A 17,210-nucleotide genomic window follows, 5' to 3' on the forward strand; every position below is an offset into this window, starting at 1 on the left:
TATAAAATTTTCATTTTATTGTGTATCAAGAAGCGGGTTGTTTTGTTAGTGTTTCAATGCCCACCTCTCTCAAGTTACCGTTAATGTAATGTATTCACTGGCCCCCATGTATGAGGAGCACCAATGTCGATAGTGAGTAATTAGTTAACGGTTCCAGCTTAGATGCTGATGAGGTCAAATTGTGACCGCAATGGTTACTTGTGAAGAAACTGTAGAACGGATAGTAGGGTTCGGGGCGTCATCCCCGACGAGGGTCTAAGGGGGCTGACCCCACGGTATGCACGTGTCACGATTCCATCACCAAGTGCCAACGTGGAGGACAACTAGATGGCTTGCTCTACAAGCTTCCTACATGAAAAACACTTATAAATAGAGGTGTTCTTCAGCAACATTGGAATCCAGAAAATGAGAGCTATTCCTTCTTCATTACTCTGTTTTATTGTTTAGTGTCTTCTTGTAATTTCTGTTCAGTCCATAAACCATTGAAGCTCTTCTAGAGCGTGTGGTGGGACAAAGTTTCTTATCGTATTTTTAATAGATTAGTGTTGGCTTTCTTCTTCATTGCTGTTTAGATGTTCCTGGGCTGAGCTTACGCTGTTTTACATGTTTGCCACTGGAAAATATCCCATCGAACGTTAACTTGAAAATTTAATTTTTTATACTCCACGAAATTTTGAGATCCTTAGGTCATTTACATCTTCAACTCGTTTCAGGCATGCATATCATCCACATTTAAAACATGTTAGGATTATTTAGAAATTCCTTTCATATAAAATTCCACCTAGCTATTAGGGTTTTTACTAGTGGAATTTCCCAAACATGGATAACAAAACTTTGGTGTTCATTTTTAGTGTGTGAAATAATTTTCTTCACTTAGATTTATTTTAGTTTTCAATTTTTTGAATACATAAAATCTAAAATTTTTATTTTGTATTGATCTATATGCCTTATCTTTTTGTTTGCGAGAAAATTGGGAGGGTGAAAACTCAAGTTTGGATTAAAAAAAATGAACATCCAAAATTGAAATGCAAAAATGCTGAGAGAGATAATTCCAAAAAGTATCGGTGATTTTTAAGGATTGTAAACTCTTTTAGTTTTTTATATATTGGGTTTTGCAACCATCGGAAGAGGGGGGGTGAGGCATTTTTAACTATTTTTTACTCCCAAACCATAAGTCATTTCTGAAAAATATTTTAGCCGTTACACATCATTAATCGATCAAAACATTTACGATGATATATGATTGTTACGTCCGCTTTTTGTGAAATTGGCAAAAAGTTAGTTGTTTGACTCAGGTCAATATCCCACCGCATGTTAACTTGAGAATTTAATTTTTACATCTTCTTGAAATTTTGGATTATTAGATCATTTGCATCTTCAACATGTCTCGGGATTGCATATTCACCACATATAAAACATGTTAGGATCAATTAGAAATCTCTTTCTCATAAAATTCCACTAAGCTATTACGGGTTGTACTAGTGGAATTTCCCAAACATGGATAACAAAACCTTTGTGTTCATTTTTAGTGTGTGAAATAATTTTCTTCACTTTCATTTATTATGGTTTTCAATATTTTGCATACATAAACTCTAATTTTTTTGTTTTGTTGTGATCTATTTGCCATATCTTTTTGTTTACAAGAAAAATGGGAGAGTGGAAACAAAAGTTTGGATTTGAAAAAAAATTGAACATCCAAAATGGAAATGCACAAATGCTGAGAGAGATAATTCAAAAAAGTATATGTGATTTTTACGGAAAGTAAACTCTTTTAAATTTTTATATATTGGGTTTTGCAATCATCGAAAGAATGGGGTGAGGCATTTTTAACTGAGTGTTGACTCCCAAACCATAAGTCATTTCTAGCAAAAATTGTAGCCGTTAGACATCAATAATCGATCAAAACATTTACGATGATATATGATTGTTAGGTCCGTTTTTTGTAAAATTGGCAAAAAGTAGGCTGTTTGGCTCTGATAAATATCCCACAACACGTTATCTTCAGAATTTAATTTTTTCTTCTCCTTGAAAATTTTGGATCATTAGGTCATTTGCATCTTCAAAATGTTTCTAGCAAGCATATCCACCACATTTAAAACATGTTAGGATCAATTAGGAATCTCTTTCTTATAAAATTCCACCAGGCTATGGGGGCTTGTACTAGTGGAATTTCCCGAACATAGATAACATAACTTTGGTGTTCATTTTTAGTGGATGAAATAATTTTCTTCACTTACATTTATTATAGTTTGCAATTTTTTGCATACATAAACTCTAAATTTTTCATTTTGTTCAGATGCTATTTTAACTGAGTGTTGACTCCCAAACCAGAAGTCAATTCTAACAAAAATTGTAGCCACTACACATCATTAATCGATTTAAACATTTACGATGATCTATGATTGTTAGTTCCGCATTTTGTAAAATAGGCAAAAAGTGGGTTGTTTTGCTCTGGTAAATATTCCACCGCTCGTTAACTTGAGAATTTAATTTTTTCTACTCCAAATTTTTGGATCATTAGGTCATTTGCATCTTCAACATGTTTCAGGCATGCATTTCCACCACATTATGTTAGGATCAATTAGAAATCTTTTTCTTATAAAATTCCACTAAGCTATTATGGGTTGTAATAGTGGAATTTCCCAAACATGGATAACAAAACCATGAAGTTCATTTTTAGTGCATGAAATAGTTTTCTTCACTTACATTTATTATACTTTTCAATTTTTTTCATACATAAACTCTAAAATTTTAATTTTGTGCTGATCTGTTTGCCTTATTTTTTTATTTACGAGAAAAAAGGTAGAGAGAAAACTCAAGTTTGGATTTGAAAAAAAATTGAACATCCAAAATGGAAATGCGCAAATGCTGAGAGAGATGATTCCAAAAAGTATCTGTGATTTTTAAGGATTGTAAACACTTTTAGTATTTTATATATTGGGTTTTGCAATCATCGGAAGAGGGGAGAGGGGGGGGGGGCGTTGGGTGGCATTTTTAATTGATTGGTGATTTCCAAACCATCAGTCATTTCTAACAAAAATTATAGCCATTACACCACATTAATAAATCAAAACATTTACGATGATCTATGATTGTTTGGTCCGCTTTTTGTAACAAGGGCAAAAAGTGGGTGTTTTGGCTCTGGTAAATATCCCACCGCATGTTAACTTGAGAATTTAATTTTTTCTACTCCTTAAAATTTTTGATCATTAGGTCATTTGCATCTTCAACATGTTTCAGGCATGCATGTCCACTACATTTAAAACATGTAAGGATCAATTAGAAATCTCTTTCTTACAAAATTCCACCAAGCTATAAGGGGTTGTTCTAGTGGAATTTCCCAAACATAGATAACAAAAGTTTGGTGTTCATTTTTTGTGCGTGAAAGAATTTTATTGACTTACATTTATTATAGTTTACAATTTTTTGCATATATAAACTTGAAAATTTTCATTTTGTTGTGATCTATTTGTTTTTTGTTTTTGTTAACAATAAAAATGGGAGAGTGAAAACTCATGTTTGGATTTGACAAAAAAATGAACATCCAAAATGGAAATGCACAAATGTAGAGAGAGATGATTCCAAAAAGTATATGTGATTTTGAAGGATTGTAAACTCTTTTAGTTTTTTATATATTGGGTTTTGCAATCAGCAGAAGAGTGGGGTGAGGCATTTTTAACTGAGTGTTGACTCCCAAACCATAAGTCATTTCTAACAAAAATTATAGCCATTACACATCATTAATCGATAAAAACATTTACAATGGTCTATGATTGTTAGGTCCCTTTTTTTATAAAATAGGCAAAAAGTGGGTTGTTTGGCTCTGGTAAATATCCCACCGCACGTAAACTTGAGAATTTAATTTTTTCTACACGAAATTTTTGGATCATTAGGTCATTTGCATCTTCAACATGTTTCAGACATGCATATCCACCGCATTTAGAACATGTTAGGATCAATTAGCAATCTCTTTCTTACAAAATTCCCCAAGTTATTAGGGGTTGTACCAGTGGAATTTCCCAAATATGGATAACAAAACTTTGGTGTTCATTTTTAGTGCGTGAAAAAATTTTCTTCACTTACATTTATTATAGTTTTCAATTTTTTGTATACATAAACTCTAAATATTTTAAATTTTTATGATCTATTTGCCTTATCTTTTTTTTACGAGAAAAATGCGAGAATGAAAACTCAAGTTTGGATTTGAAAAAAAATTGAACTGCACAAATGCTGAGAGAGATAATGCCAAAAAGTATATGTGATTTTTAAGGATTGAAAACTCTTTTAATTTTTTATATATGTGGTTTTGCAATCATCGAAAGAGGCGGGTGAGGCATTTTTAACTATGTTTTGACTCCCAAACCATAAGTCATTTCTGAAAAATATTTTAGTCGTTACACTTCATTAATCAATCAAAACATTTACGATGATCTATGATTGTAACGTCCGCTTTTTGTAAAATTTGCAAAAAGTGAGTTATTTGACTCAGGTAAATATCCCACCCCACGTTAAATTCAGAATTAAATTTTTTCATCTTCTTGAAATTTTGAATCATTAGGTCATTTGCATCTTCAACATGTTTCAGGCTTGCATATTCACCACATTTAAAACATGTTAGGATCAATTAGAAATCTCTTTCTTATAAAATTCCACTAAGCTATTAAGGATTGTACTAGTGGAATTTCCCAAACATGGATAACAAAACCTTTGTGTTCATTTTTAGTGCGTGAAATAATTTTCTTCACTTACATTTATTATAGTTTTCAATTTTTTGCGAACATAAATTCTAAAATTTTCGTTTTGTTGTCATCTATTTGCCTTATCTTTTTGTTTACAAGAAAAATGGGAAAATGGAAACTCAAGTTGGGATTTGAAAAAAAATTGAACATCCAAAATGGAAAAGCAAAAATGCTGAGAGAGATAATTCAAATATGTATCTGTGATATTTAAGGAAAGTAAACTCTTTTAGTTTTCTTATATATTGGGTTTTGCAATCATCGGACGAGGGGGGCGAGGCATTTTTAACTGAGTGTTAACTCTCAAACCATAAGTCATTTCTAACAAAACTTGTAGCTGTTACACATCAATAATCGATCAAAACATTTACGATGATCAATGATTCCTAGGTTCGCTTTTTTTAAAATAGGCAAAATGTGGGTTGTTTGGCTATGGTAAACATCCCACAACACGTTAATTTTAGAATTTAATTTTTTCTACTCGAAAATTTTGGATCATTAGGTCATTTGCATCTTCAACATGTTTCTGGCAAGCATATCCACCACATTTAAAACATGTTAGGATCAATTAGAAATCTCTTTCTTACAAAATTCCACCAAGCTATGAGGGGTTGTAGAAGTGGAATTTCCCAAATATGGATAACAAAACTTTGGAGTTCATTTTTAGTGCGTGAAATAATTTTGTTCACTTACATTTATTATTGTTTTCAAATTTTTTGCATACATAAGCTCTGAAATTTTCATTTTGTTGTGATCTATTTGCCTTATTTTTTTGTTTACGAGAAAAAAGGGAGAGAGAAAACTCAAGTTTGGATTTGAAAAAAAATTGAACATCCAAAATGGAAATGCACAAATTCTAAGAGAGATAATTCCAAACAGTATCTGTAAACACTTTTACTTTTTTTATATATTGGGTTTTGCAATCATTGGAAGAGAGGGAGGGTGGGGGGGGGGGGGGGGGGGGGGGGGAAGGGCGAGGCATTTTTAACTGATTGTTGGCTTCCAAACCATAAGTCATTTCTAACAAAAATTATAGTCGTTACACGTCATTAATCAATCAAAACATTTACGATGATCTATGATTGTTAGGTCCAGTTTTTGTAACATGGGCAAAAAGTGGGTTGTTTGGCTCTTGTAAATATCCCACCGCACGTTAACTTGAGAATTTAATTTTTTCTACTCACTTGAAATTTTTTTATTATTAGGTCAATTGCATCTTCAACATGTTTCAGTCATGCATATCCACCACATTTAAAACATGTAAGGATCAATTAGAAATATCTTTCTTACAAAGTTCCACCAAACTATTAGGGGTTGTAACAGTGCAATTTCCTAAACATGGATAACAAAACTTTGGTGTTCATTTTTAGTGCCTGAAATAATTTTCTTCACTGACATTTATTATAGTTTTCAATTTTTCGTACATAAGCTCCAAAATTTTCTTTTTGTTGTGATCTTTTTGCATTATCTTTTTGTTTACTAGAAAAATGGGAGAGTGAAAACACAAGTTTGGGTTTGAAAAAAATTTGAAAATCCAAAATGGAAATACACAAATGCTGAGGGAGATAATTCCAAAGAGTATCTTAGATTTTTAAGGATTTTAAACACTTTTGGTTTTTTATATATTGGGTTTTGCAATCATCGCAAGAGGGGGGCGAGGTATTTTTAACTGATTGTTGACTTCCAATACCATAAGTCATTTCTAACAAAAATTATAGCCATTACACCTAATTAATCAATCAAAACAATTACGATGATCTATGATTGTTAGGTCCGCTTTTTCTAACATGGGCAAAAAGTGGGTTGTTTGGCTCTTGTAAATATCCGACCACACGTTAACTTGAGAATTTAATTTTTTCTACTCCTTGAAATTTTTTGATCATTAGAACATTTGCATCTTCAACATGTTTCAGGCATGTACATCCACCACATTTAAAACATGTAAGAATCAATTAGAAATCTCTTTCTTAAAATATTCCACAGAGCTATTAGGGGTTGTAACGATGGAATTTCCTAAACATGGATAACAAAACTTTGATGTTCATTTTTAGTGCGTGAAATAATTTTCTTCACTTAAATTTATTATAGTTTTCCATTTTTTGCATACAAAAACTCTGAAATTTTCATTTTGCTGTGATCTATTTACTTTATCATTTTGTTTACGAGAAAAAAGGGAGAAAGAAATCTCACGTTTGGATTTGAAAAAAAATTGAACATTCAAAATGGAAATGCACAAATTCTGAGAAAGATAATTCCTAAAAGTATCTGTGATTTTTAAGGATTGTAAACACTTTTAGTTTTTTATATATTGGGTTTTGCAATCATCAGAAGGGGGGGCGGGAGGGGGGGGGGGGGCTAGGCATTTTTAACTGAGTGTTGACTCCCAAACCATAAGTCATTTCTAACAACAATTATAGCCGTTAAACGTCATTAATCAATCAAAACATTTACGATGATCTATGATTGTTAGGTCCACTTTTTCTTACTTGGGCAAAAAGTGGGTTGTTTGGCTCTTGAAAATTTCCCACCGCACGTTAAGTTGAGAATTTAATTTTTTCTACTCGAAATTTTTTGATCATTAGGACATTTGCATCTTCAACATGTTTCAGGCATGTACATCCACCACATTTAAAACATGTAAGGATCAATTAGAAATCTCTTTCTTACAAAATTCTACAATGCTATTAGGGGTTATTACAGTGGAATTTCCTAAACATGGATAACAAAACTTTGGTGTTCATTGTTAGTGCGTGAAATAATTTTCTACACTTACATTTATTATAGTTTTCAATTTTTTGCATACATAAACTCTGAATTTTTTTTTTGTTCTGATCTATTTGCCTTATAATTTTGTTTCCGAGAAAAAAGGGAAAGAGAAAACTCAAGTTTGGATTTGAAAAAAAATTGAACATCCATAATGGAAATGCACAAATTCTGAGAGAGATAATTCCAAAAAGTATCTATGATTTTTAAGGATTGTAAACACTTTTAGTTTTTTATATATTGGGTTTTGCAACCATTGGAAGAAGGGGGTGGGGGGGGGGGGGGGGGGGGGGGGGGGAGGAGTAAGGCATTTTTAACTGATTGTTGGCTTCCAAACCATAAGTCATTTCTAACAAAAATTATAGCTGTTACATGTCATTAATCAATCAAAACATTTACGGTGATCTATGATTCTTAGGTCTTTTTTTTTTGTAAAATGGGCAAAAAATGGGTTGTTTGGCTCTGGTAAATATCCCACCGCACGTTAACTTGAGAATTTAATTTTTTCTACTCCTTGAATTTTTTTGATTATTAGGTCAATTGCATCTTCAGCATGTTTCAGGCATGCATATCCACCACATTTAAAACATGTAAGGATCAATTAGAAATCTCTTTCTTACAAAATTCCACCAAACTATTAGGGGTTGTAACAGTGGAATTCCTAAACATGGATAACAAAACTTTGGTGTTCATTTTTAGTGCGTGAAATTATTTTCTTCACTTACATTTATTATAGTTTTCTATTTTTTGCGTACATAAGTTCTAAAATTTTCTTTTTTTTGTAATATATTTGCATTATCTTTTTGTTTACAAGAAAAATGGGAGAGTGAAAACTCAAGTTTGGATTTGAAAAAAATTTGAACATCCAAAATGGAAATACACAAATGCTGAGGGAGATAATTCCAAAGAGTATCTTAGATTTTTAAGGATTTTAAACACTTCTAGTTTTTTATATATTGGGTTTTGCAATCATCTTCAACATGTTTCTGGCAAGCATATCCACTGCATTTAAAACACGTTAGGATCAATTAGAAATCTCTTTCTTATAAAATTCCACCAAGCTAAGAGGGGTTGTACAAGTGGAATTTCCCATACATGGATAAAAAAGCTTTGGTGTTCATTTTTAGTGCGTGAAATAATTTTCTTCACTTACATTTATTATAGTTTTCAATTTTTTGCATACTTAAACTCTAAATTTTTCATTTTTTTGTGTTCTATTTGCCTTATCTTTTTGTTTACGGGAAAAATGGGAGAGAGAAAACTCTAGTTTGGATTTGAAAAAAATTGAACATCCAAAATGGAAATGCACAAATGCTGAGAGAGATAATTCCAAAAAGTATTAGTGATTTTTAAGGATTGTAAACTCTTTTAGTTTTTTATATATTTGGTTTTGCAATCATCAGAAGAGGGGGGCGAGGAATTTCTAATTGATCGTTGACTCCCAAACTATAAGTCATTTCTAAAACAAATTGTAGCTGTCACACATCATTAATCGATAAAACATTTATGATGATCAATGATTTTTTGGTCTGCTGTTATGGACTCTATAGCATCATGAGTTACCAGCAGGCGTAGGAATTAATTAATGTGATTTTCAATTTCCATGTAATTGATTTTGGTTTGGTTTGGTTTAGAATTTATTTGGCTTGAACCATTGACCCAAAGGTTTGAATTGTATTTGGCATCCTCAACCCTATTTAAGGGGACGACTAGGTTAATGAAGGTTAGCAATTGAGTCTACTTTAGCCTAGAGTAAATTAGTTAAACAGGTCGAGAGCTCCATCAAGCTGTCTCCCGTTTTTCCCCCAATTCCTTTTCCAAAATTCCCTTACCAAAATTGTTTTTCAGCACCCCATCAATATACCTTAACGTCAAGCAAGCAATGGAAGGAAGGGAAGAGAGGAGAGGGATAAGATCCATGGATCGTGAGGATCCTAACAACGTGGTATCAGACAGGTCCACCCTCGACGACTCCTCTTCTCCAGAGGACATACGTCAAGTGCTTTCAGACCTTCAACAACGATCCACTCTTCAAGGTACTGAAATTACTAACATCCATAATACATTGCACACGCTAGAATCCTCTCTCCAGATAGTCATCCACCAACTTGCTGCAATTCAATCCCCAACGCCACCACCAGCCATCAACTTTCAACCACAGGCAGTTCATCACCCACACTTCACGCCACCACCACCCCCACCATTGCGCCAACAACCTGTTCCCATAGCGACTCACGCACAAGGACCAACTACGGTTCCCAGGTACTTTAAACTTAATTTTCCTACATATGATGGCTCTAAAGATCCTTTACTTTGGTTCAAGAAATGTGAGCAATTTTTCTATCATAAAAAAATGGTGGATATGGACAAGGTTACATTGGCCGCCTACCACCTACTCGATGAAGCGCTCATGTGGTTTCATCACTACCCAAATGTCCATTCCACTCAAGATTGGCTACATTTTAAACATGCTTGCCAGATGAGGTTTGGACCTCCAGCTAGTAGCAACCCAATGGGGGAATTGATTAACTATAAACAGACTGGCACCTTAGAATTGTACCAAAAAAAGTTCCAAGAAAGGTTCGCCCGAGCCAGTGAATTTGTTCCTCCTCACCTACATGTTCAGATTTTTAATGTTGGATTGACTGAGGCGGTTAGATTGGAAGTGGAATTACTTGGTCCGACAGACTTTCACTCAGCCATGAATTATGCCAGAGTTGTGGAACAGAAACAAAGAGTTCTAAAATAATCCTTAGGCCAAAAACCATTTTAGAACAACAAAATATAGGGTACTGCACCTGGCCCACATTTTGGCTCCTCTGCCCCTAACCGAGCAAACCAGTCTACAATTGTGACCCCCCACACTCTTCCACGTAAATTTTTAATTAAACAGGAAATGGAGGCTAGAAAGGCCAAGGGCCTATGTTTTAATTGTGATGAAAATTTTCTTCCAGGAGATACCTGTAAACATTTATTTAGTATTGAACTTTGGGAAGAAAGTTCAGAAGAGCTTCCTGAAAATGAATTTGTTGAAGAGGAACAGCAAGAACCAGAACTCTCCCTCCATGCCATGCATGGCCTGCGTAGTTCTAATACCACGTAGGTAAAGGCCAAGTTACACCACCTCATGCTACTTGCTTTAGTCGATTCTGGTAGTACACATAATTTTATCAGTGAGCCCACAGTGAAACAATTGGGATTGGAAATTCAACAGCAAATGGGTCTCTCGGTTTCAGTGGCCAATGGGGCTAAAATTGCCAGTGTGGGGTTATGTGCAAACACCCCTTTTACCATTGAGGGACATTCATTTTAGGTGGACTTACTGGTCATTCCTTTGGCAGGATTTAAGTTGGTGCTCGGGGTCAAATGGCTTCAGTTATTAGGCCCTATATTGTGGGACTTTCACGCTCGGACTATGACATTTACAGCACAACAAGGCCAGATTACATTACAGGGTATTGTGACACAGGTACCTAACGTACTTCACTCTTTACAGCTTCAGAACACTGGTGATTGTCAGTTAGCTCCTTGACTTATAGCATTTGCGGATTTATTTAATGACCCTACGGGTCTACCACCAGTGCGTCACTGTGATCACCGCATTCATTTGAAGTTGGGAACCGATCCAGTAGTGGTGCACCCTTATCGTTACCCACATATACAGAAAGATGAAATAGAAAGACAATGCATGAATATGCTTGCTCAGGGAGTGATCCAACCCAGTCGGTCTCCCTTCTCCTCACCTGTTTTACTAGTACGCAAAAAGGATAAATCATGGAGGTTTTGTGTTGACTATTGGCAACTCAATTTGAAGACAATTAAAGACAAGTTTCCCATTCCAGTGGTGGACGATTTGCTGGATGAGTTACATGGTGCTACGATTTTTACCAAGTTAGATTTTAAATCAGGCTATCATCAAATTAGAGTTCACCCGGCAGATGTGGAGAAGACTGTGTTCCGCACGCACCACGGTCATTTCGAGTCCCTCATCATGCCCTTCGGTCTCTCCAATGCACCCTCCACCTTTTAGGCCCTCATGAATGAGGTATTTTCCTCACTTTTGCGCAACTATGTGTTAGTATTTTTATATGACACCTGGTCTATAGCAAAAATTGGGTCGAACATCTCCAACACCTCCATCAGGTATTTACCATTCTACACTCTCATCATTTGGTTTTGAATAGATCCAAATGTTCTATGGGCAGAAGTGGCATATTTGAGCCACATCATATCAGTTGTGGAAGTTGACCAGAGCAAGATACAAGCAGTAATAGATTGGTCTCCTCCCACCTCCCTCGCAGCATTAAGGAGATTTTTTGGGCCTAGCAGGATATTATAGAAAATTTATCCAATCTTATGGCCAGATAGCAGCACCACTCAACAACCTTCTCAAAAAACATGCTTTCAACTGGTCTTCTTCAACGGATCAGGCCTTTCAGCTATTAAAGGAGACCTTAGCCCCAACTCCTGTACTAAAATTACCAGATTTTGATGAAGACTTTGTGGTGGAATGTGATGTGTCCGAGGGAGGTATAGGGGCAATGTTACAACAATTGGGAGACCCCATTTCTTATTTCAGCCGCTAGTTGGGACAACACCACCACAAATTAGCTGCATATGAGAGGGAACTAATTGGGTTAGCCAAGGTTGTCCAACATTGGCGACCTTATTTATGGGAATAACCATTTTCATTCGTATAGATAATTGTAGCCTCAAGTATCTTCTTGAATAACGCCTCATCACATCACCATAGTAGCATTGGTTAACTAAACTCGTGGGCTTCGATTTTACTATTCAATATAAGCCAGGTAGTTCAAATTTGGGGGCTGATGCTTTGTCTCATCAGAACATTCCAGACCCACACGTTTATGCTCTCAGCAACCCACGTTCACTTTTACTGGATTCTATTCGTGAGGAAACAAATCATTATCCGGAACTTATTTCATTATATCAGGATATTCAGCATGGGACAACAGCTCATCATTGGATGATTCACGATCGTCTTATACTCTACAAAAACAAGATTTTTATGCTTCATACATCCCCACTTCTTCCCACCATTCTGTTTTCTATCCATGATAGCACACATGAGGGTCAACAGAAAACATATGTCCGAATCAGTTGGGAATTTTATTGGAAGGGCATGAAGAGCACGATTGCTGACTATGTAGCTGCTTGTCAGATTTGTCAATGAAACAAGGCCAATCTTTAAGTCATGCCAGCCTACTACAACCTCTACAACTATCATCTCAAATCTGGTCCGACATTTCAATGGACTTCATTGATGGCTGTCCCACTTCATCCGATAAATCAGTGATATTCGTTGTGGTTGATCGTTTTTCAAAATATGGTCACTTCATTGCTTTGGCGCATCCATATACTGCTGCTTAGGTCGCTCAGTTATTTATGGACCACATTGTCCGATTACACGGAATTCCCACATCCATTATCAGTGACAAGGATGCCATTTTTACCAGTATCTTTTGGAAGGAATTATTCAAATTACAGGGCACCCAATTGGCATTTTCTACTGCATATCATCCGCAGACTGACGGACAAACCGAGGTCATCAATCGCAAGATTGAAATGTATCTTCGTTGTTTTGTAGGCGACTCACCTTAACGGTGGGTGAAGTGGCTTTCCTGGGCAGAATTTTGCTATAACACCTCTTACCACACTGCTCCTTTCAGGGTAGTTTATGGCAGAGATCCACCTCGTCTATTACCATATTAACCAGAGGCATCCAAAGTCGTCACTTTGGACCAAGTGTTAGCTGAAAGAGACGCTATGCTCACTGAGGTACGTACTCATCTTCAAGAGGCTCAGCACTCTATGAAGCTCTATTATGATAAGAATCACCGTGAGGTATCTTATTCCCCAGGAGACTATGTATGGTTAAAGCTTCAACACTACCGCCAGCTGTCCCTAACTGCTTTCAAGTGCCATAATCTTTCTCCAAAATATTATGGTTGATTTTAGGTGTTGGACCAAATTGGCCCCGTGACCTACCGCTTGCAGCTACCAACCGAGCCAAAGATAAATAATGTATTTCATGTATCCCAATTGAAGCCATTCCAGGGTGACTCACCCCTACTGCACACTCCTCTACCGCCACTCCATGAGGGCAGAGTCCTTTCTACTCCATTTCAGGTATTGAAAGCATGCCACATTCAAGGTGATTGGGAAATTCTTGTCCAGTGGGCCGATGCAGACCCTAGTGACACGACATGGGAGCCATTATCAGCATTTGGACTTCTCTGTCCTTCCTTTGAGCTTGAGGACAAGCTCTTTCTTCGGGAGGGGCAGTGATGTTATGATCAATTAGAAATCTCTTTCTTATAAAATTCCACTAAGCTATTACGGGTTGTACTAGTGTAATTTGCCAAACATGGAAAACAAAACCTTGGTGTTCATTTTTAGTGCGTGAAATAATTTTCTTCTTTTACATTTATTATAGTTTTCAATTTTTTGCATACATAAACTCTGAAATTTTCATTTTTTGTGATCTATTTGCCATATCTTTTTGTTTACGAGAAAAAAAGGAGAGAGAAAACTCAAGTTTGGATTTGAAAAAAAATTGAACATCCAAAATGGAAATGCACAAACGCTGAGAGAGATAATTCCAAAAATTATCTGTGATAAGGATTGTAAAAACTTTTAGTTTTTTATATATTGGGTTTTGCAATCATCAAAAGAAGAGGGGCGAGGCATTTTTAACTGATTGTTGGCTTCCAAACCATAAGTCATTTCTAACAAAAATTATAGCAGTTACACCTCATTAGTCAATCAAAACATTTATGATGATCTATGATTGTTAGGTGCGCTTTTTGTAACATGGGCAAAAACTGGGTTGTTTGGCTCTGGTAAATATGGTCACTTGTTAACTTGAGAATTTAATTTTTTCTACTCCTTCAAATTTTTTGATCATTAGGTCATTTTCATCTTCAACATGTTTCAGACATGCATATCCACCACATTTAAAACATATAAGGATCAATTAGAAATCTCTTTCTTGTAAAATTCCACCAAGCTATTAGGGGTTGTAACAGTGGAATTTCCTAAACATGGATAACAAAACTTTGGTGTTCATTTTTAGTGTGTGAAATAATTTTATTCACTTACATTTATTATAGTTTTTAATTTTTTTTCATACATAAGCTCTAAAATTTTCATTTTGTTGTGATCTATTTGCATTATTTTTTGTTACGGGAAAAATGGAAGAGTAAAGACTCAAGTTTGGATTTGAAAAAAAATTGAACATCCAAAATGAAAATGCACAAATTCTGAGAGAGATAATTCCAAAAAGTATCTATGATTTATAAGGATTGTAAACACTTTTAATTTTTTATATATTGGGTTTTGCAATCATCGGAAGAGGGGGCTGATTATTGACTTCCAAACCATAAGTTATTTCTAACAAAAATTATAGCCATTACACTTCATTAATCAATCAAAACATTTACTATGATCTATGACTGTTAGGTCCACTTTTTGTAACATGGGCAAAAACTGAGTTGTTTGGCTCTGGTAAATATCCCACTGCACGTTAACTTGAGAATTTAAATTTTCCTACTCCTTGAAACTATAGGGTCATTAGGTCATTTGCATCTTCAACATGTTTCAGGCAAGCATTTCCACCACATTTAAAACATGTAAGGATCAATTAGAAATATCTTTCTAACACAATTCCACCAAGCTATTAGGGGTTGTACCAGTGGAATTTCCCAAACATAGATAACAAAACTTTGGTGTTTATTTTTTATGTGTGAAATATTTTTCTTCACTTACATTTATTATAGTTTTCAATTTTTTGCATACATAAACTCTAAAATTTTTATTTTGTTGTGATATACTTGCCTTATCTTTTTGTTTACGAGAAAAATTGGAGAGTGAAAACTCAAGTTTAGATTTGAAAAAAAATTGAACATTGGAAATTGAAATGCAAAAATGGTGAGAGGGATAGTTCCAAAAATTATCTGTGATTTTAAGGATTGTACACTCTTTTAGTATTTTATATATTGGGTTTTGCAATCATCGAAAGAGAGGGCTGAGGCTTTTTTTAACTATCTTTTGCAATCATTTCTGAAAAATATTTTAACCTTTACACATCATTAATCGATCAAAAGAGTTACAATGATCTATGATAGTTACATCCACTTTTTGTAAAATTGGCAAAAAGTGAGTTGTTTGACTCATGTAAATATCCCACCGGATGTTAACTTGAGAATTTAATTTTTTCTTCTCCTTGAAATTTTGGATCATTAGGTCATTTGCATCTTCAACATATGTCAGGCGAGCATATCCACCACTTATAAAATATGTTAGGATCAATTAGAAATCTCTTTCTTATAAAATTTCTCTAAGCTATTACGGGTTGAACTAGTGAAATTTCCAAAACATGGATAACAAAACCATGGTGTTCATTTTTAGTGCGTGAAATAATTTTCTTCACTTACGTTTAATATAGTTTTCAATTTTTTACGTATATAAACTCTAAAATTTTCATTTTGTTGTGATCTATTTGCCTTATCTTTTTGTTTACAAGAAAAATGGGAGAGAGGAAACTCAAGTTTGGATTTTAAAAAAATAGAACATCCAAAATGGAAATGCACAATTTCTGAGAGTGATCATTCAAAAAAGTATCTGTGATTTTTAAGGAGAGTCATATATATTACTTTTGTATATATTGGGTTTTGCAATCATCGGAAGAGGGGGGCGAGGCATTTTTAACTGAGTGTTGACTCCCAAACCATAAGTCATTTCTAACAAAAATTATAGCCGTTACACATAAATAATTGACCAAAACAATTACGATGATCTATGATTGTTAGGTCCATTTTTGTAAAATAGGTAAAAAGTTGGTTGGTTGGCTCAGGTAAATATCCCACAACACGTTAACTTCAGAATTTAATTTTTTCTACTCCTCGAAAATTTTGGATCATTAGGTCATTTGCATCTTCAACATGTTTCTGGCAAACATATCCACCATATTGAAAACAAGTTAGGATCAATTAGAAATCTCTTTCTTATAAAATTCCACCAAGCTATGAGGGATTGTAGTAGTGTAATTTCCCAAACATGGATAACCAAACTTTGGTGTTCATTTTTTGTGTGTGAAATAATTTTATTCACTTACATTTATTATTGTTTTCAATATTTTGTATACATAAACTCTGAAATTTTCATTTTTTTGTGACCTATTTACCTTATCTTTTTGTTTACAAGAAAAAAGGGAGAGAGAAAACTCAAGTTTGGATTTGAAAAAAAATTGAAGATCCAAAATAGAAATGCACAAATACAGAGAGAGATGATTCCAAAAACTATCTATGATTTTTAAGGATTGTAAACACTTTTAGTTTTTTATATATTGGGTTTTGCAATCATCGGAAGAGGGAGGTGAGGCATTTTTTACTGAGTGTTGACTCCCAAACCATCAGTCATTTCTAACAAAAATTATAGTCATTACACAACATTAATCGATAAAAACATTTACGATGGTCTATAATTGTTAGCCTTGCTTTTGTAAAATAGGCAAAAAGTGGGTTGTTTGGCTCTGGCAAATATCCCATCGTACGTAAACTTGAGAATTTAATTTTTTCTTCTCGAAATTTTTGGATCATTAGGTCATTTGGATCTTCAGCATGTTTAAGGCATGCATATCCACCACATTTTAAACATGTAAGGATCAATTAGATATCTCTTTCTTACAAA

At 34.5% G+C, this 17,210-nt stretch overlaps 1 protein-coding gene across 1 annotated transcript; it reads left to right on the forward strand.

The window, feature by feature from the left end:
- Nucleotides 1-88: 88 nt before the first annotated feature.
- On the forward strand, nt 89-12,693 carry LOC137935257 (uncharacterized). The gene is made up of 13 exons (XM_068779946.1): nt 89-108; nt 207-312; nt 448-470; nt 573-634; nt 9,269-9,717; nt 9,979-10,236; nt 10,288-10,598; nt 10,883-10,968; nt 11,039-11,371; nt 11,684-11,766; nt 11,864-12,029; nt 12,146-12,205; nt 12,308-12,693. Exons 1-13 carry the CDS (start codon nt 89-91, stop codon nt 12,691-12,693), a joined length of 2,343 nt encoding a protein of 780 aa, XP_068636047.1.
- The last annotated feature ends 4,517 nt before the right edge of the window (nt 12,694-17,210 follow it).

Source organism: Aristolochia californica, unplaced genomic scaffold, assembly GCF_029961685.1.
Source record: "Aristolochia californica isolate CCGP_79_NKW_82.1479 unplaced genomic scaffold, dmAriCali1.0.hap1 SCAF_6, whole genome shotgun sequence".
Lineage (NCBI taxonomy): Eukaryota > Viridiplantae > Streptophyta > Magnoliopsida > Piperales > Aristolochiaceae > Aristolochia > Aristolochia californica.